This window comes from Balaenoptera borealis (assembly GCF_965194805.1).
Source record: "Balaenoptera borealis genome assembly, chromosome: 1".
NCBI classification, from domain to species: Eukaryota; Metazoa; Chordata; class Mammalia; order Artiodactyla; family Balaenopteridae; genus Balaenoptera; species Balaenoptera borealis.
Genome location: NC_138860.1, coordinates 18,387,849 through 18,409,392, shown reverse-complemented (window position 1 = coordinate 18,409,392; position 21,544 = coordinate 18,387,849). Strand labels below are relative to the sequence as shown.

The following is a 21,544-nucleotide window of genomic DNA, read 5'->3' as shown; positions in this document are numbered from 1 at the left end:
GTCTCTGTTCTTAGAAAGGTCCTTCTAAGGAAGCAGAACATAAACAGAGGCTGACTACGTACCCATCATTGTTAGATGTATATTAATTGCTACCACAATTAGTAGTTAGATGAGCAGCCAGCTTAGACTCCCTAGCTATGTCTATGTGGTGGTAGGTAAGGGGAGAGAGGTTGCAGATCTCTAGCAATTTTCTCTACAATGCTCTAATTTACTAAGTTGCTTTCCCTATTGGGAAACATATCACTGGAATCTGTTCACAGACATGAAAGGGGGCCAGAAATGAAAACATTTTGTTTGACTTTCTCCAGCTCCCTTTAGGTCTCCAGAAAAATGGAACTTGGTCTCTGATGTAAATGACTGGGTTCTCTGATCTTTGATTAGTGTTTTTTTAATTTGCTTGTCTGTTCCTGACATGATCTATTTCTCAGAAATGCATACATTGCTCCCTTTAAGTGACAGCTAGAACGAATGGTTGCTGTAGAAAATCAGAACACAGCAGGAGAAAGGTTTGGGAACATTGCTAATAACAACAGCTAGCATTTATTGAGAGTGTACTATGTGCCAGACACTGCTTGGATTGCTTTATATCTATTATTTAATCTCAACAATGAGATGATAAGATACATACCATAATTATCCTCTTTTTACAGATAAGGGAACCCACTCAGAGACTTGTCCAAAGTCACATGGCTATTTAGTGTCAGAGCTTGGACTCAAACCTAGGTCTGGTTGGTTACAAAGCACTTACATTAAATAAAAATCAAACCCACCTGCATTACCAAGACCATTACTTGGAAATAATCCGTATTGTACATTTGCCATGTTGTCCTATTAAATCTCTGTTGTCCTGAGATTCCCTGAAAAATATGTTATTAGAAGATTGAATGAAAAAGGTGACTTTTTGGTTTGTATTTCCTGTAATGGCACAAGTTCTTGATAGATGTTCTGGAAATATTCTGGGCATTGATAAACACCTTTCTCTCCTGCGGGCTGAGTAGCATTTGGCTTGCGTCTCAGCATGGCTGGCAATCTCATTTAAGAAAAATTAGTTCTTTTCTCTCTGCCTACTTCTTTCTAATTTTCCATACTTGAAAATTTTAGAGGTTGATAAGCAGTGCCATTTTTTTCTCATTTACATTCTTCTGGTGAAAAGGTAAATCATTTAAATTGTATGATTATACATATCTACCATGGAACGCAATAAGCTGTTACCAAGTAGAATTAAAAAATGCGGCCCAACATTTAAAAACAAAACATTCTCTTGAATTTGCTCTCATGCTGCAGGAGGGTGCCCAGGTGAAGCTGAACACTACAGCGGCCTCTCTTTTCCTGTTCTGGAAGAGTACCTTATGGGACCCTCTGAAGCACAAAGGAGAGAGATTTGAGCAGAATGTCATAAACCGGGGTTATTGTTTCTATTAGACATATTTCAGAACTGCTTGTGACGTTAATACGAGTGGTTTGGTATCAAGTTTTATATTCTAATTGGCATTAAAAAAAAAATTGGTCTTTCCCTAAGACTGAAACAGCCAAGATCTTATCTGTTCTTTGTGTTAATTGTTGATAATGAGCTTAAGAAACAGTCAAGATCTTATCTGTTCTTTGTGTTAATTGTTGATAATGAGCGTAAGGCACAATGGCAGACACTGACCAAGCTCACAGATTGTCCCCAGATACAGAAGGGCTAGGTCTTCATTAGACTGTAAAAGTAGAAGATTACATCCACTGACAAGCAGCAGCTAGCAGGACGTTTCCAAGTTATGCTTCTAAACAACAGTAGGTGGGTCTGCAGAACGTTATTGCCGAGTACCCCCCTGGAAAATAAATGAAATAATCTTCCCCATGTTCAATCTTTGTAGGAACCTGAGGACTGGGGGAAAAAATCAAATAAAAATTGCATTTATAGGCCTGGAAAAAATAGGGGAGAATTATCTCCCTCATAAAACCAACTTCCAAACCTGAAATTGTATTTCTTCCAGACTAATATTTTACTTTATCTTTGATCAGTATAAATTTTTTTTTTTTTTATTTCTTTCGTTTTAAAGTCCTGGTTGAAAAAGTAGCTTGGCAGGCTGTTCCACTGGAGCTCAAATGGAGTTACTTATTGAAAAATACTCAAAAGTAAAAATTCGAAAGTTCTTCCCACTACACTCATCTGAGCCCCCCAAGTTCACTGCATGTAACTGTCTGTGTAGAATTATGGGCAGAGTCAAGTAACCACCTCCTGGCTTCAGACTCAACTTTCCACATCTCTTAGTGCCAAATACGTTTGCTTACTAAGATTTTCGCTTGAATCATATTCTGGTTTTTTTGTTTTTTTTTTTCTTTTTGGGTGATCCTAATTTGTGAGATAGTTGGAAAACTTTACGGGAGGGGTCTGAGAAAAGCCCATGAGTATTGGGGGAGCGGGGGAAGGTGGTCAGGTCTTTAAGCCTTTCAGGTGTGGAGAGATGATCTTTTCACAGTGGAATTACTGGAGACAAACGTCGACCACAAACGTCTTCCGCAATAAGAATACATGGGTGTTATTATCATTGATAAAGGAGAATCATTTCAGCAATGGAAAATTAGAGTCGGCGAGGGTCCCAGTGGGCTCTTGTAAACATGACAACTCTTCCCGGAGACTGGAGCAGGGATGGATTACATTTTCCTCCATTTTCCTCAGTAGCTTTTCATGCCATACCTTTCTGAGGCATTGTAGCCTCAACTGGAGCTCTAAGCAGGAAGCTTGGTGAGTCATCATTAGTAGCAACAATACTAATAAATAGATAACTAACCATAATAAAACAATCATTAGCACTTAGGATTTTATGATTTACCAAGCATTTTCTCATTAATTATCTCATCTGAGATAATGACCATTGTGTCACACCAGGCTGCTCTGGAGACCTCTTTCAGGGCACTCCTTCTCGCATCAAAGGAAGGGCTTTCCCAGCCCCTGGGAGCGGTGGTGAAGTGAATCTCCAAGGGCATTAGCCTTGCCACCCAGGAGAACACAGGAGGGAAGAGGAAGGAATCAAAGGGTGAGCAGAGGATTTGATGCCATGATGTGGAGACGCTTTGTTTCTTCCCCCATATATTTTTAACAGAACCCTTGGGACCTGGGGAGGTGGTTGTATGATCGCATGCTCTTTGAATGCTGTATTGTGTTTGAAACATAAAGCTGCTCCATAAAAAGTTTGTATTGTGAAATGTCAAGTTTTTGGCATGTATCATATTTGTCAAATGAGGTTATGTAAGCTGAGCTTTCCAGCATGGCCTCCCCTTGTACAACGTTGGAGAAAAGTTTCACAGAGGAAAGCCCAAGCCATCTGAAGCCACATTGTTCTCAGTTTCCAAAGTTGTAAAAAAGAAAACCACCCTAAAAGAAATATTTGAAAAAAAAATTACTGAATCCTAGAAAATATACCAAGACATATGGCAAGTTCTTATGTTTTGGGAGTATCAGGAAGAGGGAGGATGAACGATCATAAATTATAATAAGTCCAGGTAGGGAACCGTCAATCTATTCATGTGTCTTAAAGATGGAGTATCAGTTAATTAATTGCATTCTTCTTTCTAACCCCTGCCCCCCACACCCCAACCCTAAAGTCATTCAACTATTTGCTGAATAAATAAATCTCCTAGCCAAAGCTTTGGTGGTGAATTAAGGAATGGAATAACTGGTGTAGAATCTTAAATTGAAAATAAAAATCTGGTAGTGATTTGGGGAGCAAGCACCTGTTGGCTGACTTGTGTTGAGCTGAATGAAAATGGGATTATTGAAAAGTGAGAAAAGTCACAGACAGGCTTCTGTAGGAGACCACAGTCTGTGTTTCCTCACCCGCCATGTGAAAATAAAATCAAGTTACTCTTGGTTGCATAGTTCCTGGAGTTGCACAGAGTAGAGATGAGTTCCTTGGGTTGTTCCCTGGGTTAATTCCACTTGCCTCCACTGGCCAAAATGATCTGGGAACCACGTAAAAGTGTGAGTTGCAATATATCTTCTCTTTTTTTGTTTGTTTTTGTTTTTTTCTTTAAAAAATTTAAAATTTTTTATTGGAGTATAGTTGATTAACAATGTTGTGTTAGTTTCAGGTGTACAGCAAAGTGATTCAGTTATACATGTACATGTATCTATTCTTTTTCAAATTCTTTTCCCATTTAGGTTACTACAGAATATTGAGCAGCATTCCCTGTGCTCTACAGTAGGTCCTTGTTGGTTAACTATTTTAAGTATAGCAGTGTGTCCATATCAATCCCAAACTCCCAATCTATCCCTTCCCCCACCAACTCTTCCCCACTGGTAACCATAAGCTCATTTTCTAAGTCTTTGAGTCTGAAATAATGCCTTCTGCAGCAACATGGATGGCCTGGAGATTACCATGCAAAGTGAAGTAAGTCAGACAGAGAAAGACAAATATCATATGATATCATTTATATGCGGAATCTAAAAAAAAAAGATACAAATGAACTTATTTACAAAATAGATCTTCTCTTTAATTGTAGTAACTCTTACTGCAGTTAACCCATTCCTCAAATCTGACTCTATCTTGGGTCTGACCCTCCCAGGTACTAACCTAGATGCTCATTCTCTTGTATTCATCCTTATTCTTTGGGCTTAACCACTGATGGGTGGCCTTCCTCCCAGCTCCCATTCCCATTGCACGCCCAGCCCCACCCCCACCCCAGGCTGCCCTTTTCCTATCTCTGGCTCTCACCAAGCTGAGTCCATCTCCTCCAGTGGGAACCCGAACTCCTCTATTCCAAATCCAAGAAGATTTCTGTCTCTTCGTCCCCTCCTTCCACTATAATGGAAAAGAGAGGAAAAAAAGAAGGGAATCATCAATTTCTAGGTGTTAGGTAAAGAAAGTTATAATAAAAAACATCTTCTTTCTGGATGCAGTTCTTCAGTCTGTTTGTTTATTGCTTGAATAATAATAAACAAGGATTGGTTAATTAGCCATGATGACAGGACCATCTCATGTTTTTTGGGGCACTTAGTAAAAAATGAAGTTGGGCCCAATCTATGAGACAGGAGAGAGTCAATACGTTCAGTCAAAAATAGGCATGAGACAGATAAATACAAAAACCACAACAATGAACACTGAGAAAGGTGGATTCGGGTTACTGCTGGTGGGTTGGAGCAAGATCAATAGTAATGAAACAATGCTCCACAGCAGATGACCAACTTGGGATATGTTTTAAAAGGAGTGGTGTGATTTGGCGAGTACAAGGTCTCGCGCACAACCTAAAAATCGATTCCACATTCTCAGTGCTTTTTACAGGGTGTTTGCACTAAAAGTGGTAGAGGGTATTTATTTTCAGGCAGAATTCAATTTAAAAGCAGGAATAATTGAAAACATCATTTTGAATGACGTGGTTCTGAAAACTGAATTAAAAACAATGTTGACAATCCTTCTGAGCCCTCCCTACTCCTTTACTGCAAGAGTAACTTTTGAGACTAAAATTTCTTTTGTTATCTGAGACACTTTGTAATTCCTTTCAAAAGAGTGCAGATGTGTTGAGCTAAACCACGATTACCTTAAACTCCTAAGCCAATAAACCAATCGGTCAACAAGTTCCTGATTCTGCCTTCTAAATGCTTACAGTTAACTTGTACCACGGTGAGGACACACCCATCAAGAAACTGACCCATGATGAACTTACTGAATATCTAGTTGTCCAGCCATTCGTGGTATCGGGGACACATAGGATCACTGCCTTGTTCTAGTTCTAGAAAGGCCTTGTATTGCCCTAACCACTCTTCTTGGTGAGGAAAAATTTCTGGTAAAGTTTTCCTCAGTGGATCTAGGACATAAATTAAGTGGCTGCCTGTATTAATAATTTCTCCTCCTACTTCCTGACAAGCTTTGAGACACTCCTGAAGTCCTTACCTAAATTCTCTCCCTTCTACAAGGCCAAGAGCTGGAGTACTCATGAATCTTTCAATTACCCATCTGGTAAAGAAACCTCAGATTCAACTATGACCTCTTTTTCTCTTAGATTCACCCTGGCCAACTGAGTCCTGCTTGTACTCCTTTCTTGTTGGCTCTTAAATTCATCCTTCTTTTCATCTGCACTGACATCTTGATCTTTTCTTACCTGGACACTCAAATTACTTTCAAAGGGGAGTCTTTCCTCTTTCAAATCCATTATCCACACTGCTGTCCAAGTTTAAAAGGTCAGTCTGTTTAAAAGTCATCAAGGACTTCTTATCGTCTTCAGAATGAATATGAGACTCTTCAGCAAAGGGTGCAAGATCCTTCATGGTCTTTTCCCAACTCTCAAGTCTAGTTTGGTCATGTATCTTCATGTTCTCATTTATGAAGCCAGATGGCACTAAGGCGCTTGTCTTTCAAAGGGTCATGTCCTTGAAACTTTATGTCTTTAATTCAACCATTTCCCCTAAAATGCCTCTTCCTCAGTCCCCTGCCCATCTCGTCTATTTAATTACCCTTAATTGTCCTTTACTAATCAACTCAAGCCTGCTTTCCTCTGGAGCACCTCCCTGCACATCCCCGTGAAGAGGGAGCGCTCATCTTCTATACTCTCCCCTTCGCAATGGGTTGCCTACCACCTAGTATAACATTTTCATGCCGTTATTATTTGCTCATCACTTATTTGTGTCTTCCTAAGCACTTTAACTGGCTTAAGCAGAGACACTGGGTCTCGTCTGCCTCTTTATCCACAGTGCCTACCTGGCGCTTGACACAGTAATGTGTATTGTCAAGAATAAGTAGATCATTTGCAGGGTGAGGCTTTGCCAGTTTCCATGAAAGAGGGAGTTTCCCCATGTTTACACCTTTTGCTGGAGGAACCCAAGCCTCCTCTGGCATTTGCTTTGGAGACAGGTCATGGGAGCCGGGGTTCTCATAATCCTACCCTGGTTTGAAAGTCTGGAGCCAGAGTTTAAAGTCCTGTCTTCAGCCCATAACGACCTTTGAATTTCCACAGACTTCAAAGATTTTCACTGAATATTACCAACTATTTGATTAGTGCTTTACAATTTTCAAAATAACATCTTTCCTAAATAATATCTCTCTTTCATTCTCTCTTCCAACATATGCAAGCAATTGAGCCGATATGTTTGTAATTCACATTTTGGAGATGACAAAGTGTAGGCTCAGAGAGTTATTTAACCTGCTCGAGGCCACACAGTTGGTAAATGAGGACATAGGGCCACTCAGCTGGGGCAATGTATTCATTTTCCATTGCTGTATAATAAATTGCCACAAACTGAGAAGCTTAAAATGACATATGTTTATTATCTCATAGTTGGGTCAGAAGTCTACATATGGTTTAACTGAGTCCTCTGCTTAGGGTCTCATAAGGCTGAATTCAAGCTGTCAACTGAGCTGTGTTCTCTTTGGACCTTGGAGTTCCTTTCCAAGCTCAGTCATGTTGTTGGCAGATCCTTTTCCTTGTGGATATAGGAAATCAGGTCCCATTTTCTTGCTTGCTGTCAGCTGAAGGTGGTTGTCAGCAACTAGAAGCCACCTGCAGGTCCTAGCCATAAGGCTTTCTTAGTTCAAGGCAGTGAACTTCTTCAAAGCCAACTGGAGAATCTCTCTCTAGTCTTACAATGGAATCTTACAGAATGTCATTTAATCATTGGAGTGATTATCATTTCCTATTCACAGGTCCTGCCCACACTCACGGAAAGGGATTATAGTATACTGAATATGTATACTGAGGGACAGGAAACTTGGGGAGCCATCTTAGACCTCTGCTTACTGCACACCCCATTTCATCATTACATTAAAATGTCAAGACTCCAGGGAACTGTCAGTATCCTAGTCATAGGGTATGCCACTAAAAGAATGCCATCTTCTCTGTGCTTTCAGTTTGGATCATTTACACTGAAAGAAGAATCATAGTGTGTGTTGTGGGCAGTTTTTTTTTTTTTTTTTTTTCCTTTCTGGGTAAAGTGGAATTCATGACCTGTGAAGTGGACATAGCCAAAGACCATTTTAACTCTTCTGTGTCTAAGAATACCTCAACTGGATGTCCCAGATAGTTCCTAAGAATTGATGTCCAGGAACAGGCTAAGATAGAAGCTCATCTTTTCAGTTTTCTTTGTGCAGACTTTAGCTGAGGAAACTCAGGCGGTCACTGCAAGGCTGGTCCCTGGAATGGAGAACTCTGCTAGATTGTCAGTTAAGGGTGTTGATCCTAAATTGGGTGGTATCATCCAATGAGTCTGAGTTGGTTCCAGAGTCCTCTAAGTATGTAAGCTTTCCAGTTCTTTGGTCTTGTGTTCTGGATGGGAGCTAGCTGGGCATTTACCCATTTGCCTCTGGGCAATTTGTACCTTTGCTTTGTGGGTAAAAAGTGTCTATAACTTGCTTTTCAGAGGTCACTCTCAGTCACACTGAGAGTCCCTCTCAGTGTATGTTGCTGCTTTTGTTCTGGCCTGGGGAAGGGAAGAGCAGTCACATGGACCTTTGGGTGTGTTCACCTTGGTCTGACCCTATAGATCCATGAATATGGAATAGAGTGAGAGCTGTTTCTCTTTCTGGAGTTCAACTATAACACATCTTTGCTTACAAAAAACCAGAGCAGCTATTGTTTAATTTCTTTCATTAGGAAACTCACCAAATGTTTGGCCCTAAATTCTCTACTCCTCTGAGCCAGCTGGAAAACACCACAAGTTGCAAGGCAACACTAACCCACTGAATTAGTCACACAAGAAAATCTGTGTATGAAGTCTCTCTTGACCCAATTCTTTCTATTTGTCCCTTTGATTCCACCTTGCTGGGGTTTTATTTACTTTCTTAGAAAAATGGAGCCTTTTGAGAATCTGTTTTAGTTTATACCCACTGGGTCACACCAAGAGACACTGATACTAACATGCCGCATACCCAAGCATCCAATATCTACATGATACTGTGTCCAGTATGAAGGTTCCTCAGTACAATGAAGACCACATAGTGCAACTCCGGAAATCTGGGATTGGGCTACTTCTGACCTAGTGTGTGTTATCAACGTAAGCACCATCGACCACGAAACAGCTTATTGAGAAAATCAAATGTGAGTGTAAATAAGATAAACAGCTAATATTTAATATTTATTATTTACTAACTCTGCTAGGGGATCTGTCCTGTGGTTTTTACGCATTACTTCATTTAAACCTCATGGCCTCTATGAAGTAAGGACTATTGTTTCCCCAATTTTTTGTTAAAAGTTGCTATTTGTATGACCTAAGGGAATAAGCTTTTGAAGTATGCACATGTACTAGAAAAGTCAAATACATTTCTGGTGTGATATTTATAAAATATTCTTGTCTACTCATTATAGAAGGTCTCTGAAGGTTTTATTAACTGCAGTGTTCACTGTGAGCTATAGAATCACTCCATAGTTGGCTGGAACATTCTGTTAATGAGTCCATTTTTAATTCCTATGTCAATCAGTTAGTCTGGTTCTTTCCAAACCCATATAATGTTGTCCTGTTCTCAACCAAACATCAGAAGGATTTCCATAGTCACAGGTATGGAGAGTAGGGAGAGATTCAGAGTCTCTGGCTCATCATTTCTCAGAAGAATTCCTGCCAGGAATATCCGAACAGATGGTCATTCAACCTCCACTGAAATAACAGCATATAATAATCGATTTCATTAGAAAGTCCTTCTTTGTCTTGAACTGAAGTTTCCCCTTCTATAAAGCAGTCATGAATGGCTTTATAATCCTGGGTTTGCTTTTTGCTCTTCTATTATGAAATATTCTAAGGATAGACACCATTCCACCTGGCCACCACTATGCTACCCATCCAGTTTCAATTGTCCAGTGCATCCTCATCATTAAGAAAACATCTCAAAGCTCAAGTTCCTCTGATGGCTTGCCAATGACAACAGTGTTCATACGAAGATGCGCACACTGCATCACGTAAGCCCCTTTTAAAAAATTTACAATAAAGGGATTTTTTACCATTTCACTTTGGTCTTTTGCAGTAAGTGAGTAGGATTTGTCTTGAAGCAAAATCCCACTCTCTTACTGCAAAATCCCACTCACTTACTGTGGAAACAAGGAGTGTAGTGTGTGTAGGGTGATGGGATCAGAGGTAGGGACATGGGTGGGGCATAACAGTGCCTAGTAGGTGAAGTGTTGGAATCCAAGAGTTTAGGTATCTGTTACATGGTTTGGAGGAAGTCTACTGAATCCCCACATTTTCACAAAACAAATGGCTATTTCCTAGTCACTGAGACAACAGCAAGATTGCTTCAACACATGAACCTACTGGGAAGTGCCTCCAGCCCCAGGGCTTCTTGCTTCCCTACAGAAGAGAGAAGAAAACTGGTGAATTCCATCAGGAGTTTCCCAAAGGTCACATTCAGGCATATGTAGTAGCTGGGCGTGCAATACGGTCATTTACATGGTATTTGTATTCAGTTTGCAAGCATTGGGTTGTCAAAATATATTCCGTGTTAATTCTTGCCAACCCATCCTAACTGAGGAAGAACTCATATTTCACAAGCATATAGCAGATGTGCAAGTGTGTGTGTGTGTGTGTGTGTGTGTGTGTGTGTGTGTGTGTGTGTGAAGGCAGGGGGGTGGATAGTGGGTGGCAGATTGGAGGATGAAGGGGATGGGTACACAAAAAGATGGGAGATTATAAGTGTTCACCAAAAGTCAAGAAAGAATTTTAGTGGAAATAAAAATGGGTTAGGGAATAGATCTGGAATTTAGGCCCCCTCTTCTACTGATCAGCTGAGAGATCTTTGAAAACCACTTTTCTTCTGAGTCGTATTTCTTTATCTATAAAATGTGAAGGTTGAACTAGGAAGTCTCTAAGGTTCTTCCAGTGCTAACAAGTTAGAGATAACAAGCTTTTTTGTGTGTTTGTTTGTTTGTTTGTTTTCTTTTCTGAATGAGCCACAAGGTCTTGGTAGTTCAGATAATTCATACAACTCATCCCTCTCCCCAGATCCAAGGCATGGGTAATAGTGGCCTGAATTTAGGAAACTGTTAACTCCTCAACATCAGCAGAACTTTCTTATATCTCAGCGTCCTAAATTTTCCTATTTCTTCTTGTTACTTTTAAGTTTCTTTTACCTGTCTTGCTTTTTCTTTCTTGACTCTCTGACATCATGGGGTCAACGATATACTTGGCATTGGTGTGCAAGGTTATTGGGATAAAATTCACTAGAAAATTCATATCTCCATACTTTGCTTTCATTGAGGTTTATATGTTTTATTTCTAACCTAAGCTGCTTCCCTTTTTTGTTTTTCCCATAATTATAGAAACATAAGTCAATGAGAAGCCATTCTGCCTTACCTTTTTGCATGTAAAATTTTTATATTAAAAGAAAATAATAAAGCATATCCAAGAGTAGCAGAGCTTCCAAGAGTGAAATCATCACTTCACCAAACAAAGCCAGTTGGGTGTGTTTGTGTTCATAGCACTTGTGCCTATGAGTTTCTTCAGTTCGTGTGTGGGTGAAAGCTACACAGACTTTTTACTACAGTTATTTATATATATTTTAAAATCCATCAAAATTTCACTGTACCAATAAACCCAAGGCAGACATACTATAGAATTTGTGAGGTCATGAATAGCACTCTTTGAAAACTACATTCTGTTTTGCAGGCAGCCCATGGTGGTCAAATTTGTCCAGCTCTCATGTGTGAGAATAGTGCTTTAGATGGACCAAACCTTGATTTGAGGAAGAACAGACCAGCTCATTGGATGATTAATGTTCAGGCCCAGGAATGAGAGAATTCCAGCCCAAATGCATCACTTCATTACTTGCTGGATTGAAATTTTAAAAAAGGAGAGATCGTTTTGTCTGATAATATAATTGCCTTGCGTATACCAGGATATGAAGCCCCCAAGGAATCTTAGGAGTTAGACAAAGAAAATTATGAACCCCAGAGTATTAGGAATTTTATTAAACAAAGAATGTATGGCTCTTACCCATCTTTTGAGGACTAACGTATTGCTATGAAAATCCTTAAGTGTAGCAAGGAAGAGCCCCTATAACATTTCCTAGTTGCTGGTTGTAGAACTTCAGAACCTAGGCTTAGACTGGCCCAGCACTAGGTCTTAATGTAGTGAATTCAGAGTTTCTTCACATACTCTCAATATATTGTCATGTATTTTTTTTTAACATCTTTATTGGAGTATAATTGCGTTACAATGATGTGTTAGTTTCTGCTGTATAACAAAGTGAATCAGCTATACATATACATATAACCCCATATCTCCTCCCTCTTGTGTCTCCCTCCCACCCTTCCTATCCCACCCCCTAGGTGGTCATGAAGCACCGAGCTGATCTCCCTGTGCTATGCGGCTGCTTCCCACTAGCTATCTATTTTACATTTGGTAGTGTATATATGTCCATGCCACTCTCTCACTTTGTCCCAGCTTACACTTCCCCCTCCCCGTGTCCTCAAGTCCATTCTCTACATCTGTGTCTTTATTCCTGTCCTGCCCCTAAGTGTCCATCAACAGATGCATGGATAAAGAAGATGTGGCACATATATACAATGGAATATTACTCAGCCATAAAAAGAAATGAAATTGAGCTATTTATAGTGAGGTGGATGGACCTAGAGTCTGTCATACAGAGTGAAGTAAGTCAGAAAAAGAAAAACAAATACCATATGCTAACACATATATATGGAATCTTGTCATGTATTTTTAATTAATTGTTTGATATGCATGGATATTATCTTCTTAGCAAGGCTACAAGTTACTTGAGGGTGAGCAAAAGTTTTATTCTTCTCATTTCCCCAGTTTTAGCAGCTGTTGATTTGTCTGTTCCTGGGCACTGAGGATTTTGTTGCCAAAAAGTTGGGGCAGCTTCCCATACCTCTGAGAGAATATGCTAGCTAGGACCAGTAGCTCTTCTGAAGACACTGGAAATCTCCTTGGAACAAAGAAGACCAGAGTAAAATAATGACTTCTCAGATAAGGTACCTTTATTCTGGTGGGCTCTGGATATTAAACAAAAACAAAAACAAAAACAAAACAACAGAAAAGAAGGGAGAAAAGGAAAGAAAAGAAAAAAAAAAAGAATAGAAAAAAAGAGATGCTTTAATGACTGGGAAGGAGGTGGCGCCTAGGCATTTTTCACTCTTCTATTTTCCTGAGAACCAGGGAGCATGATTTTGTTTAAAAGAATATCTATCCCACTTGATTTCCCCCTATGCCTTGCCATTTTCCAGAAGTATACCTCTATCCAGTGGAAAATGATAAACAAACTTTGGGGTTAAAAGTAGCTCTTTCTCTCTCTCCAAGAGGGAATGGACCCCCTGGGAGACAACGTAAGCCTGCCCTGAAACCCACTCCTGCTCAGGACCTTGTCTGCCAGCAACTTGAATAGTATTTGAAACTCAGCAATTTATATACAGAACAGACACCAGGAACTTTTTTTTTTCTTTCTGAAAATAGCAAATATTTGGAATAGAATTCCAGGCCCGAGTGTAAGCAGAAAAGAAGCAATTAGATGCTGCCCAAGGAAAAAAGAGTATATTGGAAAGGAATGGCCTCCATGGACTCCACTGACCTTCTCCTGTTCCCTGGGTTTCTTACTTTCTTATGAATAATGAGTGAATTTGAGACCACTATCCACCAGGGCATAGATCTTTCTGCTTTTTATGTTCTTCATTTGCTACTTCCATATGGTAGAGTAATTCTCCAAACATTTAGCCCTGGTATATTAACTGGCCATTCTGGGTGGGAAGGGAATGCTAGGCTTATAAAACAGCTGATAAAATGGTCTTGGACTGGGCTTAAACACAACCCACTCTTCTTAGATGGGTACAAGGAAATGAGATTAGCTTGGTGCTGTCTAATTTAAAATCAAAGCTGGCCTAATCACTGAAGCTGGCTGTAGGATTCTGTAGATGTATGCATTACAGAGACCATGCTCATTATTAATTTGGGTGTAAGCTTTTCACATAATTTCTCACCCAGTAAAGAGCAGAACTGCCTTGATGTTCCCTCAGAGTGAGCTGGGTGAGACCCACAGGCTTCTGTGATTTAACAGTCCCAGAGCAAAGAGGTCAGTTTCCCAGGATACCCGACCCCTAGCAGAAGCCAACTCTACAACTATGACAGAATCAGATAAGATAGAAACAATCAGCCTTTCTCACTGTAATGAAACTGCTTAATGTCATGGGCAGAAATGATTGTCCTTATCATCCAAAAGCCTCTTCCAGTAAATCTGATTGATTGATATTTTCAGTCCTGTTAATGTCTCAAAATGGTAGGGCACTGATCTTTTCTACTGCTCCCCAGAAAATGAAAAATAGTGAGGCTGATATATTGGCATACTGGTCAATTACCTCATGAAATAACTTTGGCATGGTAGTTTTCATGCCATCATGCAAACAGAATAAAGCCATCGGGGGTAGATATAATTTCCCTCCCTCAGGAAGTTGGTTTTGCCACTGTATTATCCAAATGCATTTAATTATTAAGGCTTTTTTGGCTCACGACATGGGCTGAGGTTTAGGACAGAACAATCTACCTAGAGTCAGATTCCATCCTCCTGAAACTTAGTGTTGCAGTATTTTTATGCTATTTTATGAAGGGATTAACCTCTCCAAGGTTGGAATTTGCCTGCTTTGGATAAACTAACAGTTCCAGAGGATTTTTATCATTTACTGAATGCTATCCGTGGAAACATGGAGGGCTGTGTGCTGACAATCGATGCTAGCTACTTATGTTTTAAAAGAGATCAGAATGGTTGAATGACTAGTCCAAAGCCATGGAATAAATCTACCTTTGAGATGATAAGGGAAACCAGGCTTTCTACGTTTTCACTGTTGTCAAATGCTGAACTGATTGGATAGAGCAGGAAGGGGTTGGGGCAAGAGGGTGAGTGCAAAGAGATGCCAGCAGGGCAGCAGGCTGTGCTTCGGATGGGGAGAGCAGTAACAGAGCTGGGTAGCAGGATTCCTCTAGGTTTTATACAAAAGGACAGCCAAGGATTGCTCTGAAGGGCCCCAGAAAGAAATCTAAAGTCTGTCTTGGGAACGGATGGCCTGAGAGATCATTTTGCATTCTTAAGTTGAAATAGTTAAGTACTATCTTGTGATATTATATTTATAGTAATTGGTGAATTGAGTGGGTCTCTTTCACCTTTTCATTTCCTCTGACTTATATTTTCCCCATCCTCCCTAAAGGACATTTAGGGTTCAGTGTAGGGTCTTAAATCTGGTGCTCAAGATAGGCAGATTTCTCCTTTCCACTAAGTTCTACCTGATTAGCGTTGGAACTGATAATCAAATGAATGTTTCCTGTGCATTCATTTGAGGTGACTCTGTAAATGATAATGACTCAGGTTCAACCAAGCAGGAAGGAGGCTGTAAGATATTTCAGGCTTCTATGGATAAGAAATCAAGCCAAGGAGATAATATTTTATATTTTATTTATTTTTATCCTTACAGTAAACACAAGGTTTCTGGATCAGAGGCGGACTGATTTATTTACTTATGCCCCATCTCCTCGTCAGGGTGATATGATAAAGACAGTCATCACATGCATGTATGGAGGGGGAGGGGTGACTAGAGTGCAGGAGAGGAACCTTGAAATTATGAATCTTGGAGCTCATATAGGAGCAATTGTACAGGTGTCTTTATTCCCTCCTGAGAGAAAGACAGAAACTTTTGCTCTTTCATGTAAACAAATCTTCTCTGAGGAGAGAAGGGAAAGGTCCCAAGGGTGTTACAACCCTTTGGAATGTGAACAAATAGTTCCAGGGTAGATAAATCTGTAAATCTCTCCTGAGTAATGTATTATCTTTAACTTCCAAGGCTTGTTTGCTATTCACTCATCCTTTAACCCAGATTACTCAAAAAGCTTGAACATGCAGAAACATGAAGATTGTCACGTTGTTTTCTGACACTAGGGAACTCAACTAAGGAGCCAACAAGTGCCATAGATTTAAAGAGGCAAGCAGAAATTCAGAAGTCAGAGTCTGAAGGAACAGGAGTGGTGGATACTGATGCCAGGGGAAAGGTCATTTTCTCTTTCTGTCTGGTGGGTGTGGGTAGCTCTGGGCCAGGGGATACTAATGAAGTTGGTGGCCTGTTGGAAAATATATTGCCCCAGACTGGGCAGATAAGGAGAATAGAATTCCATGGTAACTAGGTGCAGTGATGGTAGAGGTAGCCTGGTTAGTTAGTAGAAAGGCTATGGGATGACCAACTAAAAGAGAAGGGAAAGAGAAGTAGGATTTATTATAACAATGACATGCTAGGCACCGCATTATACATATGTTCTCCTGTTTGATCACACACCCACAACCCTGTTTTGCTGATAAGAAAACTGAGGCCTATACTGATGAACAACCTTCAAAAGATATAGCGATAGAAGATGGCAGAGCTAATATTCAAAGCCAAACTTGCTTGGATCCAAACTCCATGCTAGGTTTGAGTTCGTGCTCTGTCACATACTACCTGTGCAACCTGAAACACATCACTTAACCTATTTGAGCCTTAGTTTCCTCATCTGTGAAATAGAAATAAATAAAATCATAAATTGTTCTGTTTTTTGTTAGGCCTCTTACAAATCAGGCAATGCACTTGCAAACGTTGTATAAAGTCATATGCTCTACAAATTCTAGTTGTTTTTATTAGTAATGAAGTCCTGTAAACTATTGTTATGGTTTTAGCATTTGGGAAGTTAAATCGTTTCTAATTTTTCACCTTTATATTTCATGTTTCAATGAGCATTTTAGTTCGTATTGCTTTTTTCCTCCTCTTATTTAATTATTCTCTTATATGTGGACAAACCGAGATCCAGAGAGAGGAAGGCATTGGCTACGATCCCACAGTAGGTTGGTTTTCCCACATTACTTGAAACCATATCCTGACCGTGGGATTAGACACTATTCTGTTTAGTAGAACTTGGGGGAGGTTCCTGAAAAGATTTCGTCTGCGAGCTGGTGGCTTCACTTTAGCTATTGCTCCGTACCTCTACTTCTAGGTAAGTGGATAAGATCAACTGTATTTCAAAATTGGGGTGGATGGGTATTATTTAGAATCACATTGGGATAAGGAGGAAGGGAATTCCTAAGGGGAATCCATCTGAACCAATGGAATAGTGATGCTCATCTTTGTCTTGTTGTCTTAATAGCCGTGGCTCTGGAGAAAAAAATTAATTCTTCAGTGATGCAGTTAAATTGACTGGGAAGTCCCAAGCGAGATGGGTGTGGAACATGCAAGGGAGTACTTTTCGTAAATTAAAAAAGAGAGAGAGAATATTTCATCACATGGTGGGTTTTCTATTAGGCCCACTACATAATTTGTTTCAGCTCACTTTTCTGGCACCCAGTTGACTCTTCCTCCCCGTCTCTAGGGGCTGGAAAGGATTACAGTTTCCAAAAATCATGTGTACTCTCTTCAGAGCCATCCCAAGAACCTAGCAAAAAAGAAAAATCTGGAATGGTTCTTCTATTGATTTTAAATGACGAAGAAACTCAAAGTCTTCGAAGTGTTTAACTTCATCTGTGGTCTGAAATTAGGAGCCAGGGATATAATATTGCAAGGACTTATTTTCTTGTTTATACAAGTAGATTTTGCAGGAGCAGATGACAATGGGCAAGGCAGGTTCCTGATGGCATGTTGTGCATCTTCTACATGTAAAAACCCATGAGACAGATGCTAAACCCCTTCAATGTGTGTGTGAGTGTGTGTATGGGCTTTAAGGCTTTTAATATTTTTAAGTTTCTACTTAATTATAATGTTATACATTATAAGCTCTGTATTCCAGCTAATTAAGAAAAAAAAAGAAAAGAAAGAAGTAGGTCTACTTACTTCTAGTTCTGTCAAAAAATATTTAACAAATGGTTGGAATATAATAGTGTTGATGGTAATGAAATCCACATTCCTTATCATGACTCACAAGAGTGTGGGTGATCTGGGCCCCGCTTGTCTCTGATGTCACCTACCATCACCTCCCTTCTTCCCTTCTCCTCACCTTCCACTGGCCTCTTTGCTGTTCCTCACACCCTCTGCTCTTCCCACCTTTGGAATTCTCTTCTCCATGTCTTTTTCTTGCTAATGAAGAAGGTCATTGTTCAATAAGGTCTTCTTTGGAGAGCCTTCCCTGTCTATCTTATCAACTTGACCCAACTTCTCCCAGTTACTCTCTGTTCTGTTACCCTGCTTTATTTTCTTTCTAGTACTGACCATTATGTGACCTTATTTTATGCATTTGTTTCATGCTTATTATCTCTCTCCTCTACCAGATGTTACTCCATGAGGGCAGGGCCCCTCTTTTACTCACTGCTATACCTACAGTGTTTAAAACAGTCCCTGATGCACAGTAGATGCACAAGAAATATGTGTGGAATAAATGAATAAGTAAAAAGAAAAGAGATAGGGAAAGGTTGAAGGAGAAACACATCAGAGCTATTTTCAGTGACATTATTTAATGACGACTTTACTGCACTGATGAAAATGGTTCTCATTTAGCATAATTGATTTCTTTTCCTCTTGATTGCTAAGACAGTTGAATTAATTCCACCTCCACTTCTTTTTGCACCATTAGGCTGAACCAACCCAGGTTGAGAAGTGTTTCATTTTCCCTAAGAGAGCTAGCCTGTTTTTTAAAAAAAAAAAAAAATTTATTGGAGTATAGTTGATTTACAATGTCGGGTTAGTTTCTGCTGTACAGCAAAGTGAGTCAGTTATACGTTCCATATATCCACTTTTTTTTTTAAGATTCTATTCCCATATAGGTCATTACAAAGTACTGAATTGAGTTCCCTGTGCTATTCAGTAGGTTCTTATTAATTATGTATTCTATATATAGTAGTGTGTATATGTCAATCCCAATCTCCCAATTTATCCTGCCCCCCTTTTCCCCCCTGGTAACCATAAGTTTGTTTTCTAAATCTGTGACTCTATTTCTGTTTTGTAAAAAGGTTCATTTGTACCATTTCTTTAAATTCCACATGTAAGCGATATCATATGTTATTTGTCTTTCTCTGTCTGAGCCTGTTTTGTTTATAAATGTTGGTTTGTTTATTTTACAGTTTTACTTTTTATTAGATTTTATGTTTTTAAGTAAACTCCTTAATCTATCTTGGATATGTTTGTGTTGGCATCCAAAGTTAACATGTGTGTGGGTTTGGACATAACAGGTTTGGGAGAAGTTGCTAAGGAGAGCTGAACCATTCTACATAACAGGTGGGGTGTAGGGGCTCAGAGAAGGAGGGCAAGGCGAGTTGAAGAGATGGCAGAAGGCAATGTGACTGTCTCGTAAGCTCTTTGCTATGACCCTCAAATTTCAGTAGAGCCTACCTATGCTCATGGAAGTTTGTGTGGAAATGGAGAAACTTAATGTTTATATCTGTTTCAATGTTATATGAAAGAGAAGCTCCAAAACATGCCTAGAAAAAGAGATGACTAGGTGAACATATATCCCTGGGAATCTGCAAAAATCTCTAGATGCACTGGGACTTCCACAGGGCATAGAATGAGAGTCTCAAACCATATGATCTGTGGTTTAAGGGCCATGTGAGCTACATATCTATGAGTGTAGGTCAACACAAAACAACCAGAGGAGACTAAAGCTTATGCTATCACTTCAGTAGCTCCAAGTACCATCTTTAGAACCGAACAGGTAAAGAGGTTGCTGCTAAGACTCTGTTAGGTACAGTATGAGCTTACTGGTGGATCCTGTTGTCTTAGCATGATTGGATAGAACTTAAAAGGAGGCTTACATCTGGTCTGACTTGCTTTCTGCTTTTGTGCTATTCTAACTCTGGGAAGTGTGTTTGCTCTTCACTACCTGCCTGGAGAATTCAGATCTATTCCCTAGTATGGCATAGCAGGCCATAGTCCCCAACCCCAGCTGCTGGATCCAGCTCAGTTTCCTCAGTTTGGATCATGAGCAACCATCTCCCTCATGAATTATCACCTGCTTTGGTTTCTGTTATCAGGTCACCTGGATCTTGTTACAGACTGAACTGTGTCCCTCAAATTCATGTGTTGAAAGCCCAGCCCCCAGTGTGGCTTCATTTGGAGGTAGGAACTTTGTGAAATTGAGTTAACTGAGGTTCTAAAGGGGGACCCTAATCCAATAGAACTGGTGTTCGTATAAGAAGAAGATGAGACACCAGAGCTCTCTGTCTCTGTCTCTGTCTCTGCAGGCACATGCACAAAAGAAAGGCCCTGCGAGGAAATAGCGAGAAGGCCATTCCTTCCTATAAGACAGAAAGAGAACTCTCACCAGGAACCAAATTGGCTGGCACCTTGATCTGCGACTTCCAGCCACCAGAACCATGAGAACATAGACTTCTGTTGTTTCAGCCACTCAGTCTGTGGTATTTGACATGGCAGCCTGAGTTGACTAACACAGGCCTTTTCTAGTAGAGCCCTTTATTTCGTTTATTTTATTTTATTTTTTTACTCCAACAGACAGCATTTCCAGATCCCAACTTGTTTTCTTCCTCATCTCCCACCGTTCCTTCCTGATGGGTAGCTCTCCTCATCTCAGTGTTGTTACCTGTTCTGCCTGTTTTCACTGCTCTGCCTTTGTCCACAGACTAAAAGTGTACTAGGACATGAGACCATTGTTAGAGCTTGCTTTTCATCTTAGTATTTCTAGTGATGAGGAAACCTGTATTCTAAGCAGGTACTGCCACATCACATGACAATCAATAAAGGAACAAAAGAAGGGGAAGAATCTAAGGTTATTGAGTGCCCACCATGTTCCTGATTACCCCCATTTTACAGACAAGGAAACTGAGGCTCAGAGAAGTTAAGGTCCATGGCTTATTGGTGGCAGCTCTAGGATTCAAACTCAGATATGCTTTACACCTGCCCTCTGTTTTGTCTTTTGTACTACATTGCCCCAAATCTTTTAATCATGTCATACAACCTCTCTAAAGTCTTAGTTTCTCACCTTGAAAATGAGGAGAGTTGGACTGGATGGAGGCTATGTAAACTCCCTTCTAATTCTAAAACTTATAATATAGAGACTCCAGCTCCTAACTGTCTGTGGTTGATCATTTCCTAATGACCACGGGTCTTCTCCATACTAGTCAGAGCAGAGCACAGGAAGCAAAACCACTCTGGCTATTTTAGACAGAAAGCGATTTAAAATTAGTGGAAGGACTGAAGGACTGGGGGTCAAGGGCCCAGCACAGGACTATTCATGGTTATGGCCAAGGCATCAGGAAGCTGGCTGTGGCTACACCACTGTGGTCCCTTCTGCTGCCACAATAACTGCCTCTTGATACCCAGGAGACTTGATATCCAACACTGGACTCCTGCATATGCCAGCAAAAAGGCCTTTTAAGAGTTACATCTCTATGACCTGGTTTGCCAGCAGGACATTGGCACGAAAATAGCCTCCTTTACTTATCTCTAAATCTCAGACAAATGCAGGCATCTAAATGTATTTAGATACAAGAGAACCTAATTTTTATCCCCAACCTCCGTTGCTAAGGAGTCTGGAAAGTGTAGATTTCAGTTCACTAACCTCTGCAGAACAAAGAGGGTTGAATGGAGACTGAGAAAACAAAACCACAGTGCCCACCACACTCTCTTGACTTGTAAATGTCATCTGCCTTTCTACTGCTCAGCCTGCCGCAGCCCATCTCGC

The 21,544-nt window shown here is 40.1% G+C and overlaps 1 protein-coding gene across 2 annotated transcripts in view; it reads left to right on the top strand.

Moving 5' to 3' along the window:
- Positions 1–1,587: 1,587 nt before the first annotated feature.
- LOC309630448 (uncharacterized protein) overlaps positions 1,588–21,544 on the top strand; it is a 37,430-nt gene continuing 17,473 nt past the window's right edge. The window contains exons 1-2 of one of the 2 annotated variants that reach the window (XM_082395736.1): positions 1,588–15,946; positions 19,878–19,962. In XM_082395736.1, the coding sequence (XP_082251862.1) occupies positions 15,933–15,946; positions 19,878–19,962 (99 nt within the window). In that variant the 5' untranslated portion in view covers positions 1,588–15,932. Of the gene's footprint in view, positions 19,963–21,544 lie in introns of both variants that reach the window. The other variant, XM_082395735.1, reaches the window with a different exon arrangement.